At 39.9% G+C, this 12,811-nt stretch overlaps 2 protein-coding genes across 2 annotated transcripts; one reads left to right on the forward strand and one right to left on the reverse strand.

The window, feature by feature from the left end:
• Positions 1-3,245: 3,245 nt before the first annotated feature.
• thap12a (THAP domain containing 12a) lies at positions 3,246-7,802 on the reverse strand. Its single transcript, XM_047378363.1, has 5 exons — positions 7,610-7,802; positions 7,080-7,197; positions 6,422-6,520; positions 5,436-5,472; positions 3,246-5,366 (listed from the first exon to the last, which is right to left on the reverse strand). The coding sequence occupies exons 1-5, from the start codon at positions 7,693-7,695 to the stop codon at positions 3,550-3,552; spliced, it is 2,157 nt and encodes a 718-aa protein (XP_047234319.1). The 5' UTR covers positions 7,696-7,802; the 3' UTR covers positions 3,246-3,549.
• Positions 7,803-9,570: 1,768 nt separating this feature from the next.
• si:ch211-266i6.3 (cytoskeleton-associated protein 2) lies at positions 9,571-12,343 on the forward strand. Its single transcript, XM_047379106.1, has 7 exons — positions 9,571-9,711; positions 9,963-10,015; positions 10,147-10,922; positions 11,008-11,347; positions 11,427-11,487; positions 11,603-11,843; positions 11,928-12,343. Exons 2-7 carry the CDS (start codon positions 9,971-9,973, stop codon positions 12,190-12,192), a joined length of 1,728 nt encoding a protein of 575 aa, XP_047235062.1. The 5' UTR covers positions 9,571-9,711; positions 9,963-9,970; the 3' UTR covers positions 12,193-12,343.
• The last annotated feature ends 468 nt before the right edge of the window (positions 12,344-12,811 follow it).

The following is a 12,811-nucleotide window of genomic DNA, read 5'->3' on the forward strand; positions in this document are numbered from 1 at the left end:
GTTTTCAGTTTTTTCATTGCATTTTTTCGTTCAGCAAAACCGTAACGGCTTTGTGATTATTAATCCTCCCTTGTAAATATATGAAAGCGCCTTACCTTAGATCTCCGTTAACATTTATAATGACCCGTCTAATTTGGTATTTCTCATTATAAAAAGGCCTCCACAATACAGTTAAAATGTTTTTATATCAACAGTCAACATAGTTCAAAATCTGCTCCTGATCTAATGTTGTGAGGGCTTTATGACCACCATTACCAAATGTGTATACGACATCTGTTATTGTTGGAAAAAACGTAAAATTAAAAGGCACTAATTTTTATTAACTGGAAGATAACCGTCAATGTGTCATTAATAGGCAAAATCTAGATAATTTACACATTAATATTTCGTATTTAACCACTCACATTTTCTGCACATCCACTTGTTCGAAGTTTTATGTAATGATTTTGAAATTTCGACTAAAGCTCCAGTTACAGACATAGCATAAAAGCAATCTCTCGTCAGTCACCAGGATTTATACTGCTGTGAGGAAGAGGATCGCAAGGAAAATACTGTTGCATTCCAGATGCTAAAAAACCGGTGGTCATACTTCATTTTTCCCACCAATCCCTCACGTAAAATACAGAGACGCTAGTGTCACATTTTGCCCTGTTGCAATAATATATTAATTCATTTTGCAGGGTTTTTATCTGATAACACCCAGTGTGACGTTGTTCTTATATCTCTAAAAACATCCAGTGCAACCAGTTGCTTTCAGAACTTGGCTAATTCTTACATTTGTGTGTACATTTATCTCAGTTAAATAAGCTATAAACTGGCCACGTCACTGTGTGGGGGAAAACCAACACTGCACATCACCCTAAACACACACCCCCACACCATGAAACATAGTGGTGGCATCATCAAGCTGAGGATAACTTTCTTCAGCAGGACCACAGAGGCTGATCTGAGAGGATTAGAGTATGTATGGAGCTGGAGGAAAACCTGTTTAATGTTGCAAGACTGGAACAGGTTCACAATCCAGCAGGACAACCCACCCTTGGCATACAGCCGGCGCTACAACAGAATAGTTTAGGTCAAAGCATATGTACAGGTCCTTCTCAAAATATTAGCATATTGTGATAAAGTTCATTATTTTCCATAATGTCATGATGAAAATTTAACATTCATATATTTTAAATTCATTGCACACTAACTGAAATATTTCAGGTCTTTTATTGTCTTAATACGGATGAATTTGGCATACAGCTCATGAAAACCCAAAATTCCTATCTCACAAAATTAGCATATCATTAAAAGGGTCTCTAAACGAGCTATGAACCTAATCATCTGAATCAACAAGTTAACTCTAAACATCTGCAAAAGATTCTTGAGGCCTTTAAAACTCCCAGCCTGGTTCATCACTCAAAACCCCAATCATGGGTAAGACTGCCGACCTGACCGCTGTCCAGAAGGCCACTATTGACACCCTCAAGCAAGAGGGTAAGACACAGAAAGACATTTCTGAACGAATAGGCTGTTCCCAGAGTGCTGTATCAAGGCACCTCAGTGGGAAGTCTGTGGGAAGGAAAAAGTGTGGCAGAAAACGCTGCACAACGAGAAGAGGTGACCGGACCCTGAGGAAGATTGTGGAGAAGGGCCGATTCCAGACCTTGGGGGACCTGCGGAAGCAGTGGACTGAGTCTGGAGTAGAAACATCCAGAGCCACCGTGCACAGGCGTGTGCAGGAAATGGGCTACAGGTGCCGCATTCTCCAGGTCAAGCCACTTTTGAACCAGAAACAGCAGCAGAAGCGCCTGACCTGGGCTACAGAGAAGCAGCACTGGACTGTTGCTCAGTGGTCCAAAGTACTTTTTTCGGATGAAAGCAAATTCTGCATGTCATTCGGAAATCAAGGTGCCAGAGTCTGGAGGAAGACTGGGGAGAAGGAAATGCCAAAATGCCAGAAGTCCAGTGTCAAGTACCCTACAGTCAGTGATGGTCTGGGGTGCCGTGTCAGCTGCTGGTGTTGGTCCACTGTGTTTTATCAAGGGCAGGGTCAATGCAGCTAGCTATCAGGAGATTTTGGAGCACTTCATGCTTCCATCTGCTGAAACGTTTATGGAGATGAAGATTTCATTTTTCAGCACGACCTGGCACCTGCTCACAGTGCCAAAACCACTGGTAAATGGTTTACTGACCATGGTATCACTGTGCTCAATTGGCCTGCCAACTCTCCTGACCTGAACCCCATAGAGAATCTGTGGGATATTGTGAAGAGAACGTTGAGAGACTCAAGACCCAACACTCTGGATGAGCTAAAGGCCGCTATCGAAGCATCCTGGGCCTCCATAAGACCTCAGCAGTGCCACAGGCTGATTGCCTCCATGCCACGCCGCATTGAAGCAGTCATTTCTGCCAAAGGATTCCCGACCAAGTATTGAGTGCATAACTGTACATGATTATTTGAAGGTTGACGTTTTTTGTATTAAAAACACTTTTCTTTTATTGGTCGGATGAAATATGCTAATTTTGTGTGATAGGAATTTTGGGTTTTCATGAGCTGTATGCCACAATCATCTGTATTAAGACAATAAAAGACCTGAAATATTTCAGTTAGTGTGCAATGAATCTAAAATATATGAATGTTAAATTTTCATCATGACATTATGGAAAATAATGAACTTTATCACAATATGCTAATATTTTGAGAAGGACCTGTATGTGTTAGAATGGCTCAGTAAACGCCCAAACTTAAACCCAACTGAGAATCTTTGGCAAGACTTGAAAGTGAGGTCTACAGATTCTCTCCATGCAATTCAAATGAGGTTGGATATTTTGCAAAGTTGGTAGAGATTTTCCCAAAATACTTTATAACTGGAGTAAAAGGTGGTTGAGCTGACAAGGTTTAATACATATGCACACCACTTTCCAGATTTGTATTAATATTAAATGTGAAAAACTTGTATGATTTTCATTTCACTTCATGATTATGCATTATTTTTGCCTATACCATACATTTCTTATAAAACACAAAGTTTGTAATTTGATAAAATGTAAACCATGTCAGGTATTATGAATACCTTTTCAAGGCAATGAAACAGGTAGACCAAATGTATTTATGGTGTGTAATCTTTGTTCCCTGTAAAATAATTCCATAATTTCTATTACCTATTAATTTTTACAATTACATCCAGAAATTATATTTTCAAAGCTAAGCTAAGAAAACCCTAAAAGTAAAGTAGAATGACAACAAGAATAAAGAATACCGAAATCACTTCATTTAATTGCAAATTCAAGACAAAATCCAAATGAAACTGTCAAAACATCAGAACAACAGAACAAATGAACATTTCACTACAGAACTGACTAATTGCAGAGGAAGAAAAAGAAACTGCACTGTAAAGATCTCCCCAATGATGTGGGAACCTTTATTTTAAAAGGTCTTCAATTTATTCTAAGCATTTCTAGCTTTCTCATTCCTACATTTTATCCTAAAAATAAAACAGTACAAAACCTCTCTTTTTCATTTCAGGGGCAGATAATGAGGAATTCAATTTGTCTGGAAGCTCACGACACACCCTGCTTTTCAGGGTACGTCTTCTGGTAGATCTCCACCATTGAATCCAGATCAAACCCAACATCGTAGTTAATGTTCAAAAGAGCAAGGCTTTTTGATTTGACATTGTCAGGCCTATTCTTTGTGTACATCCGGAAACGCCTGAACGCCACATCGGTGCTGTCCTCCAGAGCCAACGTAGGGAGAATGCTGGTGAGCCTCAGAACCGCCAACACGTTGGGGAAGAACTTGACATCGGCCAGCTGCAGTGTATCATGGAGGCTGGAGGGAAATGTCTCGCCTTTGCTTTTTTTGCTCCATTTAACCCACCAGCAGTGCAGCTCGGCAGAGAGGCTTCCTGCATTTGGGATGTCATCATTGAACACCTGAAGGTTCTCCTCGTCTGGCTGGGCAGACTTGTTTCCCTCTATGATATCTGGGATCAGAGACATACACCCCAAAGCCTTGCTGTGGTTCTGAGAGAAGAGGTCATTCATTTCGCTGATGACATGTTTCACTGCAGGAACCGTCAGGTGCTCCTTGTAGTAACCATCTGCCTGAATGGTTCCTGGTTCTCCTTGATGCTTCCTTAAGAACAACCGGGGCACCTTGACAGGGATCTCCATGGCTGCAGCTAGGTTAATGGCTTCGTCGTAAAAAAAGTCGTGATAGACGTCAATGTTGTCCGAGATTTCCTTCAAGGAGTGCAGCACGGCGGGCAAACTAGCTGCAGCAGAATGGACATCTGCTGCTTTCCCTTGGAGGTTTTTCCCAAATGCTTGGATGAGGGCCATAATGTTCTTTAGCACGATTAACGCCATGATAAACTCAAAATCAGTTAATGCTTTGGAGATCTCTAAAGCATAGTGTGTGATTTGGTCATTCCACCTCATGTCCTCATTATCATGGACGCTGTCCACACAGAGCAGCAGTGCTTCTATGACCTCCAGTGCCACCTCAAACCCATCATTCCGTCTGGTCCAGCTGGCTCGGCAGATCTTTTTAAGCTCCTCAGCTTTGTCCTCTTTGTCTGGGTAGAAGATGGAAATTGCATGCTCAAATTCAACCTGCAGTAAAGGTGATTGAGAGAAAAACGATTCGATCTTCTTAAAGGTGGACAGGACTAGCTGAACACCTGACAAACCCATACTGTTGGCCAGAGACAAGTTCAAAGGATTAGTAGATCTAAATGTAAGTACAGCCTTTGGGTACTTCTCAACCAATTTGGAAGCAAAAGTTTTAATTTTTCTATAGTGTGTGCCAGAGCAGGAGTGGGCTTGGCCTCTACACTGGCTCATATCTAAACCCCATCTGTCGGTAATTTCAGACACCAGTTTCTCTAGCAGGTCATCTGCATTTTCTTCAAAGGTCAAGAACCCTGCAAACCTCTCCTGTCTGCTTTTAGACTGGTCCACGTAACGAAGAAACACCGGGAGGCACCATTCTCCTAAGATCTTCACCGGCTCATCAGTGAGCAGTGAGAAAAAGCCATTTTGTTTGACTCCCTCGACCACCTTACTGCGCACATATTGCTCACAGACCGCAATCAACGGGTCGAGCTCTTTGAAAAAGCAGCTCTGCTTTGATTGATCAAACCTCTTCTTTAGGACTTTATCTCCACAGTTCAGGCGATATTCCAGCAATGCCTGGAAGTTGCACGAGTTAAAGGCTTCATTTTTCCCAGTAGAAGGTACAAAAGGCGGAATACTTTGCTCTCCGAGCAGCAGGAGAACCTCGAATAAAATCTTCAGGTACGTTTTCTCTTCATCTTCTTCTGGTACAGTCTGGACAGTTTCCGTAACGGGCTCCGCTGGAGCTTTTTTCATTTCTGAAGCAGAAATTGAGATAGTTGGCAGAAGTTTTTTAAAATAGTAATAATAGTATTATTTCTACTTACTTTTCCTCCCCCTTCTTTCTGTTTCTTCGTCTTTTTTCTGCAGAGATAATCAGACAATTGAAAGTGGGATGAGATTAAAAACAAAAGTTAAAAATAATAATTTTTACTTACCAAACACAGTAGATTTAAAATGTATACGTAAAAAAATCCCATTAGAAATCATTTTAAAACATTCTCCACCTTTAACAGAAACAAATCTGTTTGGGAAACAAAAACTTAAAGAAAAGCTCCAAAGAGCTTGTTTCATAAGTGAGCTCACATTAAACTAATACTTTGCACCTTTTGAATCAATTACAGATGATGTAGACATTTGGGGATCCACTGTAATTACCATAAATATGTGATATAACGAAATGGACCAGATTTTTAAACACATTTATAGTTATTTAAACCCAGTTTCAAAATTCTCTTTACAAATACATTTATAGGATCATCTTAATAAGGTAGGATATCACTATTATTTTCAGTTATTCAATTTAAAAACTCAAAGTCATATAGATTCATTACACAAGGAGTGATAGATTTCAGGCATTTGTTTTTATTTATTTATGGCAATCATAACTTACAGCTAGTGGTAAATGTCCCTTTTATGGCTGTTCACAGAGTGCTGAAAATGCATTTTGTGCCTTGAGACAATTGTGAAGCAAAGCCTATACAAGAGTCTGGTTTTACAAGGAGATTCACAAGAAGTGGACTGCAGCTGGAGTCAGAGTTTCAAGCGCCACCACACACTGACACCCAGCTATATCCTGGATGTCAGGATACAGCTGGAATGCAAATTAATTACTTAAAAATCCCACATAGCTTTAAGTGGAAAATCATCATAATTAACATTTCAGCATGTGACCCCTAAAATAACAGTAACTGTTAAATGGCATCTGTTGACCTTCAGGAGTTAAAAGGATCTGTCACACTTGATGCCAGATACCTTCATTAATTAAAGCTGCCAATCATATTTCATACTGATGCGCTCTTCTTTTACCCACCGTCTCTTTACCAAGCTTCACCTGACCGGTCTGAGGCTGGACTGGAACATCAAACACAGATGGGATGGCATCAGCTTTCAACATAGAACCCGGAGCGTCCTGTGACAAAAGCACACAAAGTTCCCCCCCAAAAAATATTACTTTGAACTTTTTCTGTCAGATCTACACTTCATGCATTTTAACAAAGCATCACATTAGCAGCAGTTAGTTAATGATATCAATCAATTGAACATAATTTATAGAGGCCTTTTCATACAAGCAGGTGTAACACAAGATGGTTTACAGAAGCACAGACATTTATCACTAGTTATAAATTTAGGAACATTTACTAAAATGATCCAATTAGGTAAACAGAGAAAACAAATCATTATATTGACAATAAAACAACGAAGAACTGAAAATGAGACAAAATTCTAGAGGATGAGGAACTGTGGAAACAGTTGCTTAGACTAGCAGGCAAATGCTAGAAATATATGTAGATTTTTAATGAGAGAAATAAATAAAATCACTAAAAGCATACATAGCAAACATGCAAAAACATAAACAGCAATACATATAATACCAAACCGAGGATCAGCTCTTTTACAAGCTCAGCCCAGCATAGTGTGGGGTCACACCAATCTGCAACAAGGTCATTCAAACTGAGCTCACAACTTACACTATCAAACGCAGATGCTTCAAAGTGTTTTCCACACAGTCTGTAGTATCTGTACAGCTGCTCTGCTGGTTTGTCTTTGAGGTCATTCCTCTGGCACAGTTCGACCCACTTCTGTGATCTGAGAAAGAAATCATCTTTACCATGAAGTTACAGAGTTCCTATATATTTACAGTAGCAGACTGAAACGTCCTGCATTCTCAGGCCGTTTCTAGCCCATTTAAACAAAAGTTGACTAAGGATTTATGTCAGTTATTTCTACAGCAATCATAATTTAAATGTGGGATAACCATCAGATCTCACTGGAGCTTACAGTACCAGACAGCGACATGCAGTCAGTACATAATGCTGTCGGATCATGCTGATGAGGCTGGATTTTAAACACTAGCATTACACTGAGAAGCTCAAATCTCATGTATTCCAAATTCGCGTAGTAATGTAGTACAATGAAGGTGATCGACCCAGTGCAATAAAAGACCGAAAGTTTTCGATCAACTGACTTATTTGATCTGCTAACCGATGGCGCCAGTTACCTGTTTGGATCTCGTGGAAACCGGAAGAGCGCCTGAAAGTCCGATATGCCGCTGGGGCAGTTCAGCACGACGCAGTGATTCTGCATAACGATTTTTTAGGAATAAACTTGTATTTTTTTTCGTGGTCTTTTCGAAGAAAGAAGCTGCCGCTAACGTTAGTTGCCAACCTATATAGACGTAGAACAGGACGTCCGGCTCTAGTCTTGCCTTCAAAATAAAATTAATAATAGCCTCTAAAAACATTTTGAATACAATGAAATTCACCAAGACCATTTACATAATTTCATCATAAGATATTGTATTTCAGCTTATATGAAATGAATTTAGAGCAACTGAAGCCCAATTAGAGGAACTATATAGCCAGGAGAATCTGGGCCCCTGGAAGGTTTCTGTTGACAATAGATTTATAGATTGAAACATTCTGTGTCCTTACTATGGTTCTCTATGAACAGGATTAGTTCTAGAAATGTCTTCATTAATCCAGAGAAAGTTACAGGAACCCTCCCAGGCCTATATGTGGCGATAAAACACAATCATGAAACAAACAAAACAATGGAGACACAGCACAGGCCTACAGCTAGCTGTTGGTACATCTGATTTGCTTGGGGTTAAAGGTTTGGACAGAGCACATTATTTTTGTTTCAGGACATCAAGACCCCAGGATACTGCCCTTGTAAGCCCCAGTTCAACTCTGGCTCAGTAAATATCTTGATTCAAAGTTTCTAAAACGGTGATACTGATAAGACTCATCACTGATAGTACTAAGGGCCTCTATAGTTGTTCTCAGAACATAATTTGGTACACTTTTTTTTTTAAGGTAAAAACAAATCTAATGAATAGATAAAACATTTAGTTGTTAAAGCACATTAATCTTTGCTCCTAACAGAAAAGAGCAGAAAATATTTCGAGATCTTCCAGGATTGATTGGAGCGCATTAATGCAAATAATGAAGGCTATTTATTTTATTTTCAAGTCCACATAGTTCATATTGGCAGCTATCACCACATTTTTGGTCAACAGAAGCCATATTGGATTTTGAGCTGAGGTGAGGATTTGTAAGAAACATTTGATTTTGCCTCTTCTACTGGTACATTTCAGTAATTCAAATATGCATCCTGATGAGACTCGTTTGTCAGAATAAAAGTACATTTCGAAAATAAAAGCCTTTAGGCATACAATAAAAATACATTTCATTAAGCCCAGATAGCTTTAAGAGGAAAATCACCATGATTAACAGAATAAAGGGTTTGTCTGTGCAAAATCAATGTTTCACTTAGTAAATTGGTTTACTGAAATAAATTTACTTTTCAATATTACAATTTATTTGGATGCACCCGTAATTTCGACTCCAGGGGACTCCCTTTCTATTTGTTCCAACCTTTGTTTATTGAATCTAGTTGTTTACCTTTTTATTTTGGAGGCCAGTCACCTTCCGGTTAGTTTAGACAACAACGGAGCTGACGTAAAAATTAGCGCGATATTTGTTTTCCCAACTTCCCACGGCACAGAAACAAGTCTCGGCATGTTCCGAACAGTTTGCCGCTTATGTTGTTGCTTCCATTTTATATTGCAGATATTTGATAAAAATAAGCCCACTATATTTTATCCAAAGAGAGCAACTATTGTTATATTGCGGACTATAGACAGTAATGATAATGGCTGAATTGTAAACGTCATTAGGCACACAGTAAGAGAAGTGCTGCATTAAGCATTCCCTGTAAAAAACGGTGGATGTCACATGTCTAACTGTCACTACGTGACTCTTCCCTGTCTCGACCAGAACTGGAACACAGTGGGTGTGTTCCGACCGGTACTTGAGGAATTCTATTTGGGTTCAAACATTCAAACCAATGTGTAATCAAAAAAAAAAAAACACCACACGCTACATGGACGACGTAACTGTCGTTTTTGGTTTGGTGACATTTTACTGGTTACTTTCAGCTTCTCGCGATACTACCCAACCAATCGCGAAGCAGTAGGCGCCAAATCGAATCAAATCATATACCTTGAAGAAGGGAAGCGGCGCGGCGTGTTTTCTTCAGTCTGCTAGTTATTGTGGAGGATCCTGGTGGTGTACAGCTACGTTGAACAACCGCTGCAAGGTAAGTTAGCTTTTTAATGCTAGTCTGTATGAATTAGTTATAGTTGTCCTAGTTCTTTTTAAAGCTCATGAAGGCAAATAACCTTTCAGTTGTTTACTATTATTTTACTTCCATTGTTAAATACGCGAACACATTATTTCTTCCAGATTAAGCATTTATAACTCGAAATGTGATGTTGTAATTACCTTTACACATGTTAAAGTCATGCTTGTATATTTCTACTTCTAACGGCCAGTAACTGTAATTTTTAGGCCACATTATGGAGACCGTCACAATTTCACGACGAAACCACCCCAATAAGAAAGTGAGTTCGGAATAAAATTATTATATATTCCTTTTTTTTTTTTTATTGTTAAATGAAGGTATAGTCAGTTCCCTATAATAAAAAAACTGTAATATCCGTCTCTAAGCTTGTGTTTTTTTAATCTCTATTAGGGAAATAAGGAGAACACTCAGTCTCCAAGTGGAGCAAAGTCCTTTATTAAAACGGGCAACACATCAGTTGTGCCTTTTCAACTCAGGGGCAACGAAAAAGAGGATACATTAAACAAAAATGATCGTTTTAAAGGAAAAGGTAAACAGATGGATAGGAAGCCAGTGTCTGGAGAGGCTCAAAGAAAGTTGCAGAGAGATGCTAAAGGAGTCTCTGCACAAATCAAAGGACAAACACACAAATCCACTGAGGCTGAAGCTCCAAAGCGACCAGCTCCTGTGCCATCCTCAAAATCTGCACTAGGGATGTATAAAGGCAGGATTGTTCAGTCAAAAATTGGGTCTATTTGGAAGTCAGGTGATCCTCTGAGTGCAGCTGTTTCTAAACCACCAGCACCCAAACCAGAGAGTGAAAAGGTCAGAGACTTGGCTACAAAGAACAGGTCCAAATCTGTTGCTGAGGTGTCCAGGCAAGTCACTAAAAGACCAGTGCCGATGAGGTCCAAGTCCGTTTCTGATAAAGCCCATCAGATGACCAGGTCTTCTGTCGGTAGCTGTCGTCCTGCTGGAACCTGCTCCTCGCGCCCTCCTGTCAGAACCCTCACAGCGACTCTACAAACTGCTACATCCAGAATCACTACAATGGCTCCCATTAAGCCAGGGAGCAATCAGAACCCAAAGCCAAAGATTCCAGTGACTGACAAGAAAGCTAGTAAACCTGTGGTCTCAAGCACACTCAGTCAGTTCAGAGTTACCATGGAGACAGTAGAAGAAAAACGGTAAGTTATTCATGTAAACAAAAATTGAAACTTATTAGTGTTACTCCACCTTATGATTATTAAAAAGCATTTCCTTTTCTTGCAGAGCAAAACTGGCTGAGTGGCTGGCCTCCAAGGGCAAGACCCTTAAAAGACCTGCCATGACAACAATGGTACCTCCAAAAACAAAGGATTCTGGAAAGGTCAAAGTGGATCCAAAGGTTTCAGGCAATATTGAGGCAGAGCTTGCTCCTCAGTGTAAAGTTGAACCTGACCCAAGCCTGAAGGTACACGACCTGGACCATGAAATCCGTGCTGTCTCTGCGAAAGCCCAGAAAGAAGAAATTAGACCACAGGGCCATTCTCCAGGGATCATGAACACAACACTGGATCTGCTGGACGACTCTGAGACAGATCTGACTGAGCCTCAGGGCAGAGTGGATGATGTAAGCAGATTTCTTATTGAAAGGGATCAAAAATGTTACTTTCAGAAGGTAATCTAAGCTCATGTTTTTATGTTAACAGGTTGTTGTGAACCTTTGTGATGCCCTGGAAGCCATGGTGACTCCATCCAGAAGCAGTGATTGTAAGTTATTGTTTTTAGGTCACTGCAGTGGACTTACGGTCAAGCTTACATGTAATTCTATAATATTCATTCACAAGTTAGCAAGGTTAATAATTCCCTTTTATGCTTCACGAAGATGTTGATTCACAATGCAACCAACCAGATGAATATAGACACGAAGAGCAGAAGGATGAGCAGGTTCAGGCTGAGCCGATCAAAGAGGAATCGGAAGTGACTGATCAGAAAGTAAAGCAAGAAGATGTGGAGGAAAGTGATAGTGCTGAAGATGTTGAAAGTGATGATGATGTAATGGAGACACCACAAACTGATGCTTCAATAATCAAATACAGTTTGAAGACTACTCCATACTTGCAAAGGTAAGTCTTAGTACTTTTATTTGCATTACTGTTTAGTTCCTTTCTTCATCCAACTGATTTTTCCCCACTCTTGAAAACATGTAGTGTCAAGAAAACCATTGAAAAAGAGGTCAGCACGAGCACGTTGAGGAGAAAAAGCAACATCAAAGACCTCAAGTTTCTGACCCCAGTGCGCCGTTCCAGCCGCATCCATCAAAACTCCTCCCACCTGCCCTCAATGCTCACTGATCACGATCCGTGCGTGTCGTCCCTGGCTGAGCTGGTGAAGCTGGATGATGATCCTAACGCATACATCTACAGGAAGAACCCTGCACTGCTGCGGGAGCTGCCAGACCACAATGCATTTTAACTATTTAGTTTCCTACCTAAGATGTGAAGGACTTAAGCTTTTGCACATTTATGACTATTTTGTTTTACTAACCTAAAGCATCTGTATGAAACCATTTTCTACCGTTATGGGACTTTCAGTTTTAAAGCATAAAATGACATCCAATGTTAAACACTCTCATCAGCGGTTATTTAAGAGAAAGAAAAGCTCAGGATAAACCCAGTTACAGCAGGGAGAACAAGTATTTGATAAACGGCTGGTTTTGCAGGTTTTCCCACTTGCAAAGCATGTAGAAGTCTTTGATTTCTATCATAGGTTCTCTTCAACTGTGAGTGACAGAACCTAAAACAAAAAAGCCATTGTGGAGAGGTTGGAGTTTGAGTGTGTGGACAGATAATGAGTTCAAACAGGTTCAGTTAATACAGGTAATGAGTGGAGAACAGGAGGACTTCTTAAAGAACTAAAAGGCCCTAGTGAGCCAGGGTTTTTACTGGTTGTTAGGTGATCAAGTACTTATGTCATGCAATAAAATGCTCGTTATTTAGAAACCACACAATATGATTATCTGGATTTTTGTTTTAAATTCCATCACTTATAGTTGAAGAGAACCTATGATAAAAATTTCAGACTTCTACACGCT

Source organism: Girardinichthys multiradiatus, chromosome 11, assembly GCF_021462225.1.
Source record: "Girardinichthys multiradiatus isolate DD_20200921_A chromosome 11, DD_fGirMul_XY1, whole genome shotgun sequence".
NCBI classification, from domain to species: Eukaryota; Metazoa; Chordata; class Actinopteri; order Cyprinodontiformes; family Goodeidae; genus Girardinichthys; species Girardinichthys multiradiatus.